Consider the following 17,210-nt stretch of genomic DNA (forward strand, 5'->3'; position numbering starts at 1 on the left):
CAGCGGTCGCTCTTGTGACCTCTGGCGACCCCCAAATGACGCCCCTGCGTGCAAGGCCTTGAAGTTTGTCGAGAGTGACTTAGGAAAATACTCCCATGTCCCCCTCCCTCCCTGTCTTTTGTGTAGAAGGCCTCTATATCTCCTTTGCTAAGAACTTTGTCAGGGTTGGTTGTGGTTTAGGCTGCCCATTAATGAAGATATTTTTGTACACTGGGCAGTTATCACTCTTAAGCAGCTTTAAAAGTCAAAATACCAGGCTTCTTGAGTGCACTCCAACCCCGTGATTTTCGGCCTTGAGCAATTTATTGCGAAACCACTTTATTGTAAAAATTGTGCTTCTCTATAAAGTCAGTCCCAGAAAGACCTGCGGGCAATACTCTGGGACCTGCTCCAAATGTTGGCCAGCGCTGTTGAGCAGGTTTGCATGCCCACCTGACTGCACTGCAAATGGGATGCTGATGAGCAGTTGCCTCTGGTTTCAAAGTAATTAACTCACAGCTTAAAACACAGGGCAGCAACTGCATTGGTTACTGCTGGTTAGTACTCCTTCAGATCTTTTAATGAGACGTCAGATCTTTTAAAGAATCCCAATTCAGAGAATGCATAGTTGGCATGGGGGTCTGGATTAACATATGCCGATGGCTTTCCAGCAAACAGTCAAGTGGGATAAATGTGCATTGCGGTCTGCTCAAGTTACTTTTTCGGCTGATAGACAAGGTGATCCTCGGGTAAAACAGACCGTGACAGACGTCGGATATGGGCTTTCACCACCCATCCACCCCAAAATTCTCCCCTTCATGGTCTGAAGCGTCTACATCTGAGACAATCCGCTCAAATGCTATACCACACAACAGGACGGATGGCTCACATTACGTTCTCAAAATCCCTCATTAGTTATCCCCCTGCACCCCTTTATGCAAATCTATTGAGTAAAGCTATTCGCCTTAGTAGGGACAACTCTTTCAAGGTATTGAGTCAGATTGATTAGGGTTGTTGAGCAATAGAAAGAAATCGGAGGGGAGGAGGCTGGAAGTTACCGTCAGGGATTTTTCCCCCTTCAAACATTAATGACCCCTGGACCTTTCTGCACTCCAGTGGGTTGGGTTTAGGGATGGGTATTTTATTTTCACTTGGGTGCAGCACACAGCTGTTAAGGAAATGATTATGGCCAAGGTTTGGTTTATCCAGGCAGCTCATCTTCAGCGTTACTGTGGAGATTGCCCGCAGCGTGCTCGTCGCACTTTAAATGGCTCCATTCAAGGTTGCTGCTGTACATTGCATTTTATTATATTTATTGCAAATGCGTGCTGTTTCAACCCGAAACACGTACATAAGCAAACTATGTAGTGACCAGATGGCATTGTCTGTTTCTTATGCAAAAAAAATCCCGGTGCACTAGTTTGTAGAATATCGGTTAACATATTGCTCTTGCACTGCTTTGAATGTACTGTCCCTTCCTTCTCTTCTAGTCTTGGTGGTGGAACATTCCTGGGTCTGTGCTGCTTGCTGACTGGTTGTGAGACCTTTGAGGAAGCGCTCACAATGGCAGCAGAAGGAGACAGTACTAATGTTGATAAGTTGGTGAAAGATATCTATGGAGGCGATTATGAGCGGTTCGGACTTCAGGGATCTGCTGTTGCATCCAGGTAAGATTCATAAAACATTCTCCACTTATTTATTTGGTTTATGTAAGCGCTAATACTTTGAATATTATACAACGTTGAACTTCTTACTAGTTAATCTGGCAAGACGATAAATGTCAGATTCCCCCAAGGTATGTCTGTCCACTTGAGTGAGGCAAGTAAGAACAGTTTGAATTCCTGCAGCTGGTGGATTCTATGGGAGAACTAAAGAGGTTTTACCATCTACATGATTTTGGTGTGTCACCCCTTTGCCTGGGGCGTGTTGCATTGGTGTCACGTCGGGTGGGCCTGACATCAACAGGGTGACCCATATTAGGAGATCCGCTGCGTGATCGCAGCCCGTGTCCCCCGCCGGGTGATCCCGGTATCAGCTGTGTTCTGCTCCGGGGCCCCAAGAGCGGGACACCACAATGATGTTTATAAATTCTTAAAAGGAGAAATATTGACTGGAAAATTGTGTTGTCTTAAGACGGGTGTATATTTAACCTTTTTGAAACCTATTTGCAAACTACGAAAACGTTTGCATTAGCTTTATTCGTCCAATCCTTTCAAGTAAATGCTTTTTTCTGCCTCAGTGGGAGCAATCAATAGGAATTGCACTTAATCAATTTTGACAAACTATATTATTTTCAAAATACTTTTACATTTAAGATATGGATAAGCAGCTCAGGTCAAAGTGTATAAATGCCCCTGAACAATATCTTGTTTCATTCATTGAATGATTGGTCATCGTATAACCTCAAACACATTAATTCTGTGGCAGCAGCTTTTTTAAAAAAATGTTTTAAAATGCAATGACAGTAGAATCCCAAAGGACTCGATTAATCGTGGGAAGTGTCGCACAAAACTAAAATCCAGTTTGGCCCATTACCATCTGACACAACCTGAAATAAAAGTAACACACACTTCGCCGCTTCAAACTTCAGACTTACCAGCTCCAGGCCCACAAGAAATAATTAAAACCATTATTACTCTACAATGTCAGAAGTAGCTTTTAAGTGCCATGGTTAATGTTTCTAACATTAGCAAGTGCTTCTCGACGTTTTCAGACACTGTTAACTCAACATGGGGCCTAAATAAATCTCCTCTATGGCATAGAACTCGTGCACAGGCAACCATACACCTTATAGGACAAGACCACAGCTTTCCAGGGAAATGTTTGTGCAATTGTCAGAAGCAGTGCATGATACAGCTACAGCTCCTTCCCTGAAGCAAGAGGTCAATCATTAATTACAAGTCACGAAAAAATAGCATTTTTAAATTTTTTTTATTTTAGTGTGCCTGCCGGGTATTCTAATGCCGACAGTTGTCTGTGCTGGGTAGCAGCACATACGAACGAATACATGCTTTTAGAGCTTCTTCATTGTCTCTAAACTTGACAACCCTCTTTTAGAAATGTTTTTTTTATTGCTGCACTTCATCCTGCAGTCACTTTACAGTGATGGGAGCTACATGAAGAATAACCGTAGGATACAGGAAGAGCTCTACCGAAAATGAAAAAACCAACAACATATCTGATATCCTTCAGTTGCTGTTCACTGTGTAGAGATGGTTGTAGTCAAATGCCATACAGAAATGCTGTTTTCAACGGTTCACAAATTGGCACTTTGTTGAGGGTTTGGGAAATTCCAAAGTCTGGGACCTTTTACTTACAGGGAGACTTTGGAGAGATTGTTGGTTGATCAGATGTCCGTTAGCCAACCAGTAGTTTTTAACCAGTTTGTCGTGTGGAACCTGTGTCTGGCAGTAGCATGGGGCTCTTTCCCACTAGTCTCCTCTGCCTACCCCCATCCCTTCCTCAGATAGCAATCTTCTCATTGTCCTAGTTGATCGGAAACTAGGAAAAATAGGAAGCCTATGATAAGCAGTGCACTTTCCAAACCATGTTTTGCATGGAGAACATGTGCAGTATATCCACTACTTAAACACTGCAGATGCTTTCATTTTGTGTTCAATTTCTTTACAAAGAAAAGTTCTATCTTTCTGTCAGCTGTAGTGACACACTCTTGGCAAATGTCTAGTCCTATACCTGCCTAGATAACAATAACATCGTTTGCTTCACCATGCTGTTCTCCATCATCCTGCTATTCACCCTACCTTGGCTTTCACCTCGATAACTTTGCTGTGTAGCACTGTACTACAACCTAAAATAAATGATCACATATATTGAATATGGTGCCTTTTACAGATCCCCATACTTTTGACCACCTCTTAGGCTTGCAATCTCTGAACTTTAAATGGTCATTTAGCATAGAAAAAAAATGTTTCCTAGTGTTTAAAAATAGCCTACTTAAAATGGTGCATGCCTCGTTAAGCATGCGTGCACCGCCTACCCACTTTTAACTAATCCGAGCAGAGTACCTATATTTCAAAACCACAGTTTGACTCTAATTATTTTTGCACCCTCTTGGAGAGACTCCCCTGGAAAGAGTCACTGTTTAGCTGTCTTCAATTGTGGGAAAGTTTGTATTTTGGAAAAACATTGGCTGTTTTCAAGGCATTGTGTGTCACAGTTACCGACAGCAGATTTAATTTCATCTGAGCAGGTAGCCGCAGTTCTTATCAATTCTGGACAGAAGGGATTATGTTCCTTTATAAGACTTTCAGCAAGTGTTTATGAGAAAATATAGGTCTGCAAGATTCCCATGAGTTCTGTATTTATTACTTATATACTTGTGTGGAACATTCATGCCTGCTGTGCCAAATCTCTCGTTTACAAGAAGAGTGCAAGGCAAAGAGCGTATGCTTTTGGCTTGCCTACATAAGCCTAGTGGTTTGAAGACCATTAAAGAGCCTAAAAATCAGTACAGTGTTCTGGGAGAGATAAGGTGAAAGGAGAACCATGTAGGTAAGACAAATTCCAATCCTGGGACTGCAAGGATTGCTGAGGTGTCTGTGATGAAATTACTCCTGCACTGCAGGAGTACACAGTCTTTTATGGCGGAACTGCATACTCGGCCCTCACACGTCTACAAAACAAGAGTGATGTCAACCATAAAGGTGAAACTGGCACAGTTAAGAGAGCTAACTCCTTCGCCTTTTTTAGTAACATGGGCTGAGGGGAAGGCTTGTACTCACGAGAGGAATGTGATTGTATCCCAGTAGCAAGTCAAACAGCAAAGTGCAACAATGCAAAATAAAAATGTCCAACCGAGGTTCTAGAAAAATGAATATACTTTCATTAAACACACCACTGTACAACTATTAAAACCACTATCAAAAACCTACCCCTGAATAGAAAGGCATAAAAACACCGAATGTAATAGATGCGCACACTCTGTATAGTCGCAAGGGAGGAGAAAGGCAATGTTCAAAAAGGATATTCATGTGCGAGACAAGGGATCCAAAGTGAAGCAACCTAACCAGTCTCTAGGACCCACAGATGGACATGTGAGGGGCAGTTGGCAGTCAATTATACTTTCTCACTTTTCTTGGGTGGCTCAAAAGCATCGAGCTACACTTCCTCTACTTGTGTTTGAGTGCTGCGAGTCATGTAGATCCAAGCGGCGATCAGCCATCGAGTAGTTGGTTTAGAGCAGTGGTTGGAGCAGCAGTTTGAGTGTGGTGTTCGAGCGATGCAGTTCGGAGGGCCTCAACAGAGTCAGCTCAAAGATCACTCCCATTTGAGACTCCGTAACTGCTGGTTATGGTTGGGCGAGTGTCTATCACTGAAGGGGGGGGGGCACTGTAAAACTGAGCATGCACTGACTCAGTTAGTTGCTTTGGCGAGGGTTGCAGCCCAGGTTATCATTGCACACTCCTTAGAGCTCGGTATGCGAAGGTGGCATGGTAGTCCTGCATCTCCCAAGTGTTATTAGGCATTCCAACTGGCTATCGCCAATGAATGGGTGCATGGTAATCCCTCACACCCCACATTTGTATCGACATAGACTGGTTGTCACTAACTGACCCCCTTCAGATGCTGTACAGTAACACAAATATCACACACGTCACTGACCTCGCAACAGGTTGTCGGGGTAAACAGGGCGGCCACAGGAGCTGTGGGATGGGCGGGCAAAATCACTATCAGAGCCTCTCTCTGGTATGTTGCCTACCTGAACTCCAAAAACTGGAAATTGTGAATGCATGCCTTAACTAAGAACATACGTCTGGTGGCAGACGTGATAATTTAGGGATGACTAAGCACATTTGTGGAAGAAAAGTGTCGAGCTGTCACGTATAGACCAGTTTAGATATATCCAAAATTAAACAAGCTATGCAAACACAACTTGGGAAAACCTACGTTTGCCCAGATCACAATCTTCTAGAGGCCACCTTCAATGGGAAATTGATTCACAAAAAAGCAATCTCTGTCTTGTGCCAAGTTTTCTTAAATTTTAGCCACCGCCCCTTGACGAGGCTAGAACAAAAATGGGTGTCAGACTGTGTTCCTATTGAAGCAGAAGCTTGCTGGAAAGTTCTGGTGATGCCCGAAGAGGTAGATCTCCCCACCCGATTCCGACTGGTTCAGCTTAAAATCCTCCATAGGGTGTATTAGACATGGGGACTGCTGTTTATATGTTGCCAAGCAGAGAACCTCAACTCTTCGCAGGTTCTGGCTTGCGATCCAGAGGCAGGTATCTCAAACACTGGTTTTACCCACCCCAAATGATCCAAAACGTGCGCTGTTGGGCATATGGGGAGAGACAGCCTATTCCCTATTTGAGAAAAGCGTTGTATGAAATGCTATGATCGTACCCAAATGTAACACTGCCATGCTGTAAGAAATGGAGGCGAGGGAATCGCCTAAGATCTACAAGTTTGCAACGGGATCTAGATAACTGCATGCCATTGGAGGATGAGATGTATAAAGCCTGCGGATACCCACATAAATTCACTAATATATGGAACAAGTGGGTGGACCAGAATTGTTAAATCGGGAAATGACGTTATCCCCTATGGGCCAGGTAGTCATTTATGTGGGTCAATGAACACTGTGTGAAGCAATGCCACTCATCAATTTGGCTGTAACTGTTTGATGGTTCTGTTTTTGGGTGCATGTAGTGCCTATCATTTCTTTCATAACAAAACAATTTGGATTTTAATCATTATGTTGAACCCATCACCACCAGACCACATGGGCATGTGAGGTTTAAGATTACCCTGTCACCAGGTGGACAGTTTATCATAATCATATAGAATTTGGAACAGAGGTGTAGATGTAAATGCTACCTCTGCACTGCCGTGACTTGACTTTCACAGCAGCTGTCAAACAGGGACTCCCGCTGTTAGGCTAGGGAGGTGAGCCTGTGCACCAAGGGCCTCCCTCCATGGGAACCTGGGCAAGTGGGACCTCACTGGGAGTGACTCCCCTCTAGATCACAAGGACTCTCATTCCCACATTGAACTCCTAATGCAAATGACACAATATGCTTATATGGGAGTACCTGTAGTAACAAGTAGTGTGCCTTCCTCTCTATTGGCTGCAGGTAATGCTGGAGCGAATACGATATTGGAAGGAAAATGAAATGCCCCTTTGAACGAAGTATGTAACCGGGATGAACTGAGCGAGAGAGAGCCATACGCAGGGGTGGTCATCTGACGTAGTCGCATCTTGGAGAGCTGGAGCAGAGGGGAGCTGCAGAGTCCACGGCAAGCCATGAGGGAGAGTGCTAGAGAAGGATGCTGAAGCTCCTGCGCAGAGAGCGGTGGGGAAACCGCTTTCAGGACAGTGGCGTGACCACGGGAAAGCCACAGTGAGCCCATTGCCCAATCAACAACGCCGAAACCGAAGTAGTTGGAGGAATTAAACCTCCCATCAGCAGACATATGCCGAGCACATCAACAGTACGATGCAATGAGAGCAACTCCATGCTGGAGCTGAGAAAGCGGAGACGAGAGGAAGCAAATCCATCCCGATGGCCCACCACGTGAGTCCACCCACATCAAGTGAAGGTACTAAGGTGGATAAGGTGAGGCCACAGGGAGTGTATGCAGTACATAAAATGAATGGCCATGTTGACTGTGGGTCATGGAGAAAGCACAAGCATTGTGAAGCACCAACAAAGTTGCCAAGCATAATTGTTTATTAACATTGGAATCTATTACTAAAAGAAATTGAGAATTAAGTTCAAGTACCAGGCATAGAAAACAAAACAGGGAAACCAGAGGAGAAGCCACAGGAATGGTGGTGCTGTAGCTCTAAGGAGGACATACCGAGCCCCAATAGAGAGTCGAATGGACAGTCAAGGTCTAAAATGTAAAGGAAGAAGTATTTGAGACTATCTGCAGAAAGGCTGTAAGAAGGACGTTGAGGACATTGATAGGTCTCCCAAACTCTGGGATATCCGGCCTATAAATATGCACCACAAGCTGCAAAAGTTCATGAAGGAGAATTTGGAACCCGGTTTGAAATACGCTACTGAGTTGTTTGAATTTCCAGAACTGGTTGCATTTGGACTAACCCTGAAACTAAGCCAGAAAACCCGTCCAAAGGGAAGGTGCTACAAGAGTGATATTCTGGCAGTATTTCATTATTGATTCTAGTGGTAGAGTCAGATTGAAGTAGGTTTTGGACTGTAGACGTTTGATTTGGACTTTTGACAACAGACCAGCCCCATTAGTTAGTTTGGTTAGGTAGGGATCATTCCCTTGGCTATAGGGAGAGTTCGTTTTTTTGTGCTTTTTATAGTCCACCACACTTTGAGATGGCGTTTCCCGCATCATTGTATTAAGTAATACAAATCAGAAAGGCCAGTTCTTCCACATCCTTGCTAGATTGCAATTCTTCGCCGTGCATATTGCCTAAAACTTTCCTAGAGCCCTAGGCCAGTTGGAAAAATGGGTAATTCTTTGTTGTCAATGGAGAAAGACTTGGTGGCAAAGGACCCATGGTTTCAATTGTGCGACTGGCTCCAGTGCTCAGCCTTCAGAAGATCATTGTCCACCTCAGACTTTGACATGTCTATTGGTGTGTGAGACCTAGGGCGTGGTTGTTGACAAGTCTGCATGGGAGTCTGTCTTTGAAGGTCCTCAAGGCCAGGTGCATGTGGATCTAATGTGACTTAAGCAACCAGTGCACTTAGAGCTATTGCAGCAGTCTCTGGATCCTTGCATTCGGATGCCTCATGTTCACAAACTGCTGTCCAGGCTCAAACCTTAAGTACTGCATCATGCTCAGCACTGCACTTTGTCATGTCAGATTATAAAGGGTTAACATCTCCCTTCTGAATACGTATCATTGCTCTCTTCCAGTAATTGGCTCTCCTGAGAAGGTGGAGCAAATGACAGGAAGGGGGAGTTAAAGACAGAGGGACATAGCTACAGAGATTTCAAAAAGGGGGGTAATAAAGGAGATTTACCTGCAATAGTCGCCCAGCTTCTTTATTTAATTTTGTGTCCTCCTGTTCAAGGCCATGATAACTGGCGAAGAGGATGGGGATGCATTGAAGTATACATTCAGAAGTCGCCCTCTTTGCTCAGCAGCATATTCCGATCCATCAACGTGAATTGCTCTTACCCTAATCACTCTCTCCACCACTAAGTGACTTCCCGTCTGGTGCACAGTATGGTAATTGTGCCTTCGCCTCACTCTCCCTACGGATAATAGAAAATTGATAAGAAAGCAAAGATGTACCTTTTCAACGCATAATTACATGCAATTTGGCTGCATAACAACCTGTATGCTAAATTTTCAGAGAAACACATTAGGATCCTCACAAGGTGGCCCTCTTGATGTGGCCATTGGTAATGGTACATATATAAGAACCTATCTGAAATTTAAATTGAAGAACACAGACAACTTCCACTGCAAGCATATATTTATCATCAAGTTACATTCAAGGATTATCATGACAGATGCTTTCTTTTTTCTCCCACTTCTTTATGACTTGTCTGATCCCAAAGCCCTTGAGCCTAAATGGTAAAAGTGGATTAGATGATTTGAGCATTACCTTGAGGCACAAAATGAAAATTATCTGGATAAATATGCACAAGTGTACTCCTTGATTTGATTGGTAATGAAGCCAAAGATCTGACTCTGCATTGGCTGCAGGACTGCCTTAGTGAATAATTTGACTCTCAAAGAAACATAGTTCACGAACAACACACTTTTAACTCTGCGTGACAGCTACCAGGGGAATCAATGAACCTGTTTATCACGAGACTGCAAAAATTTGTCGCACACTGTGACATTAACTAATGAAGAAGCAATACGATTACATATCAGAAGTGTCTGCTTATCGTCCTTTCGTGAAAGATTATTGAAGAAACCTCTTCCTCTGGTCACAATTCTCACCTTGGACATACCTGAAGCAAGAGCTGAGAGTCCAGCATCTTAAGGGGCAGGACGATGCAGAAACCTGAACTAGTGTGTCAAAAAACTAATTTTAAGGAAAAAAGAGGAGAATGGAAAAACAAACGTTTGCACTGATCAACAAAACCATCTCTGTAGGGGAATGTTACAGATGTGGACAATCACTTCATCACAAAGGTAATGTCCATCTATGGGACAAAGGTTCAGTAACTGCAATAAAGAAAATAATTTGGCCAGAGCGTGCAATTCAGCCCCGCCCAAGCGTGCTGATAGAACTTTCAGTGACACTAGACGCAACATACATGATGGCAAAACAATTTTCATCCCAGTCTGAAAATGAGTGATCAAGAGGAAAACATCCGAAACACAGAAGATCATCTTGAAAACATGGTAGATGATTACTTGGCTCCGTTTATGGAGGATACTGGAGCAATGCTCAAAGTCCTGTGCATTTTGTAACGCTAAATAATGAACATGAGGCCAGCATTGTCACAGCCTGTATTGAGAATCTTTCCATGGGCGGCTAAAGATCCTGTCGTCAATCATGGCAAGTTTGTGACACAACTCAAGTGTAAAGGAAAAATAGTATCAACTGAAATGCATGTGCTACAAGGGGGAAGTGATTGGGAGCAGTCTTCTAGGTTGTTCCACAGCAATTGCCATGGATGTAGCAGCAATGACCTTTCTCTGTGAGGCATGAGCACACTGTCATTTCAACAAATCGGATAATTGAAAGGAAATCCAGCCATACTCCACAGTGATGAATTGGTACATCCAATTGCTCAACATTGACGTGTTCCAATAAATCTCCAACGTCAAATAAAGAAAGAGATGGCATCCCTGATCGAAAATGACATTATTGAACCTGCCACCAGGCGCACTCATGCATCTCCCATAAAGTTGCAGTTCCACCAAAGAAAGATTCGAAAAACAACATTCACTTCTGCAATTGAAAGTTAGACTCATCCGGGAATACACATGGATCATATGATCCGCCTCCTCAGTGGTGCCCAATATTTTCTAAGTTGGGTATAAACCAAGAGCAACACAAGATGGAATTAGAGCCACAATCACGCCACATTACAAAATGTTCTACGCATCAGGGGTTACACAGATACAAACGGCTTATCGTCAGCTGCATAAATCTTGCAGGGTAACATCAGACAAGTGATCAAACATTTATCACCAACAGTTTTAATTGCATTGATGACATTTTGGTGGGATACTATTGAGCGTCGTGACCATGTTCTCAGAGAGGTATGTGTATAGCACTCACTGGAGCTCAGGTTAACACTTACTGCTGACAAGTGTAAATTTCACAAAGTACAATTGAAATTCATTGGACACATACTTTCCTGTATTCGAATGCAGCCAGATACAGAAAAGGTGAAAGCCATCACTGTGATGGCATCATGAAGTAGACGGACACCAGTTTCAAATTTGTACTCAATTTATTTAACTTGAAATGCAGGATGGAGAAAGGCCTAACTTGCCCAATGCTAAGGTGGGATTTCCCTACCTGAAAAAATGAAGGATAGTCTGTGACAGAATGTCCAAATCCAAAAACAGTGTGTCCAAATCCTATTCTTGCCCTCATAACTAACTGTATACCATGTGTAGGGATGTCGGCATCTGTAGAAATAGTGTCCAAAATAAAGTTCTGAACTTCTTCCAGCTCTTGGCTTGTAATCTGCTTCCCCTCCCCAAGTTCAGCACAGTTCACAAACTATCAGGGGTTCAGTTCCCCAAGAGTTCAAATCTTCCAGCTTTTCAAAAAATACCTTTTCTTGGGACACTTTGAAGCTCTCATCAGTACTTTTCACTGATTCACGAGGCTTTATATACTTATTGGAATTGTAAAGTGGCCACAGGTGTGTCATCCAGTTCAATTACTTGACCATAATGAAACTCATTAGCTCGATATGCCTGGCTGTTCCATCGGTACAACCCATAGCCCTCTTTTTCGTCTCGGTACCAGAGTGGTGTTTGGGGATATATGAATTAAAGTAAGTATGCATAACTTTTATTCTTCTGTGTCTTGGTACTTGACTGATGTGTCTAGCTCACCCAAATGAGGATGTGTCCTCCTAGTTGGCCTCTTCCTCATCCAAGTGTTGAGGTGGTGTTTTTGGGGGACATTTTGGAGGGAAGAAAAGGGAAAGGGCTGACTGGTGTGAGGGATAGAAGGTTCATTCTGAAATGGGAATGTAGGATACCATGTCTCACCTAAGGATGATCCCTCCACCCAGGTGATCCTCCCTTGCATATCCACCCCCAGGGTCGAGATCCAAAAGCAATGGCCTTTCCCTGGCCACCTGAGAGGAGGGTCCAGGGGTTAAAGAAGTGAGGATGTCATCAGGTTCCTCACTTCAGATATCCCTTCTCCATCAGATGCCAGTGATGTTTGCTGCTGCTTGTGAATGGCTAGCGACTCCCGCAGATACATTGCAGACTTTGCCACCACTAGTTCTCCGTTGAGAGAATTGACTAAACAAGGTGTGCCATTCAATTGGTTGAGAACGTGCAACCAAGTATCCAAACAAATGCAACATGGCACTGTTTTAGCTAACCATGTCATATTTCAACCCATCACTGTGCACAGAATGGATTGTTGATGAGTCGTGTTGGTCTTGGGGCTATTCTTGCTCAACATAACCAGGTTTTGAATCATCCAGATATCTGATTGCATTTGCCAGCAGAAGTTTCTCGGATGCAGAAAGAGCATACCCCCAACCACAGAAAGAAGGGTTCGGCTTTGTATGGGCATGTGAACATTTTCACAATTATCTATTTGGAAATAGTTGCGGCTCATCAGGCATTAGACACCATTTATGGCAGCCCTAAATGCAAAATTCCGCCTGTGACGAATCTGGTCAATACGTCTCTTCCCCTCTCAGAAGCAAGGACTCCCAGTCAGAGAAGGACTTTCTGGACCGGACTACTGTGTCCACCTAGATGGGACTTGAAGAGAATGACTTTTGAACTATTACTCCCAGAAATCCTCGTTCCACCCTGTTAGCTTCATGTAATGCTGGGGTTTATCTGACCATCACAGCCAAGGAAGAACACACCCCCTTTGTCTGTCATGACATACATAAGCACAGGAGGAACTGGGAACAAAGCGAAATCTATGCAGGGAGGAGAGTGAGCCCCACGCAGAGATGAACTTCTGCGGAAAGGACGTCTTGGAGAGGCGGATCCAGGTTCGACCACAGAGCCAGCGGTTGTGTGGGAATCTAGCAGAACGCTAGCCGAACGTTGGCGTCCATTTCCACTGGGAAGCCAGTCTCGGAGGGAGAGGCTGAGACTGGGCAGCACCAGTTTCCTGCGGTGGCGCGACCACGAGGAAGTTGTGGTAGGCCTGGGTCCTAGTAACTGACACAGAAACCAGATCGCTGGGGAGGACACAAATCCTCAAGCTCCATATCAAATGGATGTTAACTGCTGCCGTAATGGTCGTCTGCATTTTCCTCGGTAGAATTATGGCCGGTTCAGTTATCACATAGATTCTGTCAGAATTACCTGATACTCTGTGCAGTGAAGTAGCCATCGATTTCTTTGGTCCATTGAAAGATGGGCAATATCTCCTAGAGCTGATGGATGAATTTTCTGTAGTCCTAGTTTCCTCTTCAACAGGACCATCAGCAGTACTCCCATTTTTTGATGATGCATTATCTTTTTGGGGTTTACCCATCTTCCTCAAATCTGAGAATGGTCCACCTTTCAGTGGTCACGAATTTGCAAGATACGTGAGATATATGGGATCACAACAAACAAAGATAATTCCTCTACCAAATAGACTGGTGGAAAGGTTCATGCATAGTATCAGTCATTCAACACTGCGAGTCAAGCACCATGTAATTGAAACTAGCTTTGTGTGTGCTATGCTTAGTGGAATACGGAATCCGCCCAACCCCCAGCACTACGGCAGCATGCCTGCAGAGCTGATACTAGGAAGAAGACCTCTCAAACAACTTCCATGCTTATAGAAACGACAAGAACAAACATACTGTAATAAAAGGGAAAGTATTCCCAACATGAAGAAATGTAAGCGATATCTGCATTTCAGATCTGAAACACTGTGTTTGGACGGAAGCAGCAAGTAAACTAACTCCATGTTTGATTCATCGCCATTGATGTTTACCTACATCACTGTACCAATGGTGACTGCAACAACTCCAGACTTAGTTGTGACAAGGAATGTCTAACTTCAGAAGGTACAAGCGTTGTGAAATTGAGAACGACCATGTGGATGATTCTCCCAGTGATGGAAAGGAACATGCTGAAATGGATGATGTATACAGGGTTTCTGGCGGTGTTAAGCCTAAGAAGAGTGGTAAAAAGGCCTACGCCCTTAATGGAAGAAATGTCATTGATCATTCTTATTCTGTAATGTTTTGAGTTAATTATGTGCGCGAGGGGGTTTGTCGCCATGTTGGTCCAGTTGTAAAATCAAACAAATCCCACGTTTTGAGACCTTTTATTTGGACTAACACAATATTGTGCTAAGATGCTAGTTCCATAGGATTTAGAAGTCCAAGAGGCCTTTTAATCATATGGTGGCCGCAAGACAAATGGGGAAACAAAAGAACATGCACTCAGAGGTCTATTTCACTTTTACATGATGGGGGGAATTAAAAAAGGGCAAGGAATTCTCCCACTTTAAACTCCATTGGTTTTGGGGAAAAAGTATGCCAGGAATTCAGTCATGCAGGGACCTTGTATCTAAAGGGCCATGATTGGAAATTAAAAACAGACACATGCTCGAACACTGGGAGGCAGTTTCCCTCGCCGAGAAGTTACATTTCAAGCAAATGTTTTGCAGTGCGCAATGTGTCCAAACTTTTAAAAGCATAGGGCATGAGTGGAACCCAGCATGAAAAATAAGTAATGGTATTCTAGACACATTCCAGAATGTTAGATTCAAAGGCACTGTAAGTGATCAAGAGCAACATTTGGACACAGTGGCATTTTTGGTGCTGGTTAAAGACTTTACTAAAAGAAATGGGGGGTTTGGGGAAATCCTACCTATCCCTAACTCTACAAGGCATAACATAAGCAGTGTTGCACTTTGCTATGCAATTCTGAAGGTTTTCTAATTAAATTGGCACTTGTGTAGCAAAAGTTAGCTATTCAAGTTACCACTGCTCACCCTGAATATGAGAGAGAGAGAGAGAGAGAGAGAGAGAGAGAGAGAGAGAGAGAGAGAGAGAGAGAGAGAGAGAGAGAGAGAGAGAGAGAGAGAGAGAGAGAGAGAGAGAGAGAGAGAGAGAGAGAGAGAGAGAGAGAGAGAGAGAGAGAGAAGAGAGAGAGAGAGAGAGAGAGAGAGAGAGAGAGAGAGAGAGAGAGAGAGAGAGAGAGAGAGAGAGAGAGAGAGAGAGAGAGAGAGAGAGAGAGAGAGAGAGAGAGAGAGAGAGAGAGAGAGAGAGAGAGAGAGAGAGAGAGAGAGAGAGAGAGAGAGAGAGAGAGAGAGAGAGAGAGAGAGAGAGATTTCTTTTTCAGACGTAATCTGGTTGATATTAAGCAAACTATATCTTCTTTGGCAAAGACCAGCATGTGTAACTTGATTAAAAACAGTCATTCAATTTTTTCCTAACAATTTAAGTTGTTGCATAACTACAATATTGGCTTCTGCAAAACACTGCATTGTTTATTGTACAGTTTAGGTTAGTGTATCTAAATCTCAGTGTCAACTAGATTTTTTTTTTGTGGGGAAAGATGCATCACATTGATGAGTGAACGCTTTTGAAAATGTGCATGATCACATGGCAAATCTAGTTCTATGACCTGCTGGTTGCATTACCTGTGCAACTAGTGCTCAACGCATGAGCGGTTTTGTACCAGTTAGCCTGAAAGTGAGATGTCAGCAAACCATATTACACATAGTTTGAAAAGGTCTCTGCCTGCTATGACATTTACTTTATGACATGTACTGTGCTTAGTCTTACTTTCTTTCCACTTAAATAATGAATACACAAGTCTAACTAAATGTTTATGCAAAAGAATGATCAATAGTTTCATCCAGACAGTGCATCGACAGATCTACTGCAGTACCACACGCTTTAGTTAGCCTCCAGAACTCACTTTGCTCTAAGATTATGATTGTATTATATATACACACCACCTGTGGGGAAGGGCTGGGCAAACTGTTTCAGAGCATTTTTATCATATCTATTTTTCTGAGGCTTGTGGAATCTGCTTGGATCACATGCTATGCATAGGCCGACATCTAGTGGAAGCTGCAGATTATTACAGTTGTTGTTTTCGAAACTCGAAAAGGGACATCGACAGGGTGTGCCAGTAATACTGTCCCTAGTGTGACGTCCACTCACGCATGGTCCTTCACGCATCAAAGTCCCTCAGATTATTTTTTTACGCCATTGTGAGCGGTCGCTTCTCGCAGAGTTCTATTTCGGCTGACGCCATTTACTTATGAAAAGTTTAATTATAGTTACTCTTTCTGTCCTTTTCCTTCAGACATCGTTCTTCGACTCGGTGGAAAAGACAAGATAAGACAACACCATTGGATTGAGTCGAGTTTCGACTGACCCTTTCGGCCTTGGAAGGCCCACCAGGCCTAGGCCCATACAGTAGGGAGAGTGGGGGCGGTCATTAACAATGCATTTTCCCACCTTTTCCCTTCATCACCGGATACCCTTCCCAGACATGGATAAGAAACCCTTTAAATTCTGCCCTACATGTAATAGAACATTTCCGTGGATCGACAAACAGTGTGCAACCTGTGTCTGAACCGCGCCCACGACAAAGTGCACTGTCGTGCTCGCAAGCTCTTTAAACCTAAGACACTTAAAGATGGCAGAACCAAGTGCTTGGCCCATCGCGCCATGCAGGCAGGCCGAGGCCACCGCGGACGTGTGGGAGCCTCCAGTGACTGCAGCATCACCGTCTTTTCGGGTGACGGGGAACAACATCCAAGCTCCCAAGTGGAAGCCCCCGACCCTAGAAGACAGGCTGGCAGCTCTGTTGTGGGGACGACACCGGTGGCAAGAGCACTTCCTCTTCCCACACCTAGCACATACCCTGCGGCGATACGTCAGCACTGCCGAACAAATGGCCAGATTCGGCGTCTCGAAAATCCTGGTCACCCCATGACAGGCACTGTAAAACAAAGGAAACCGCCCATAAAACTCCTTTGGCCGAACGTCGACCGACAAGGTGGAAGCCCTTTCAAATGCCAAAAAGTCTTCTTCTAAGAGTTCTGACATAGAGACAAGTCTCCTAAAGTCAAAGACAAGTCTCATAGGGATAAGTCTACCCCTTCTAAAGGAACTTTAACTGTCCCACAAGAAGAT

The 17,210-nt window shown here is 43.8% G+C and overlaps 1 protein-coding gene across 3 annotated transcripts in view; it reads left to right on the forward strand.

Moving 5' to 3' along the window:
* The window catches only part of PANK1 (pantothenate kinase 1), a 589,765-nt gene that overhangs the window by 339,688 nt on the left and 232,867 nt on the right, over nt 1–17,210 (forward strand). For all 3 annotated transcript variants that reach the window (XM_069611321.1, XM_069611322.1, XM_069611323.1), the window contains one exon: nt 1,470–1,646. In XM_069611321.1, the coding sequence (XP_069467422.1) occupies nt 1,470–1,646 (177 nt within the window). The remainder of the gene's footprint in view (nt 1–1,469; nt 1,647–17,210) is intronic.

This window comes from Ambystoma mexicanum, chromosome 8 (genome assembly GCF_040938575.1).
Source record: "Ambystoma mexicanum isolate Mex_15411 chromosome 8, UKY_AmexF1_1, whole genome shotgun sequence".
Classification (NCBI taxonomy): Eukaryota; Metazoa; Chordata; class Amphibia; order Caudata; family Ambystomatidae; genus Ambystoma; species Ambystoma mexicanum.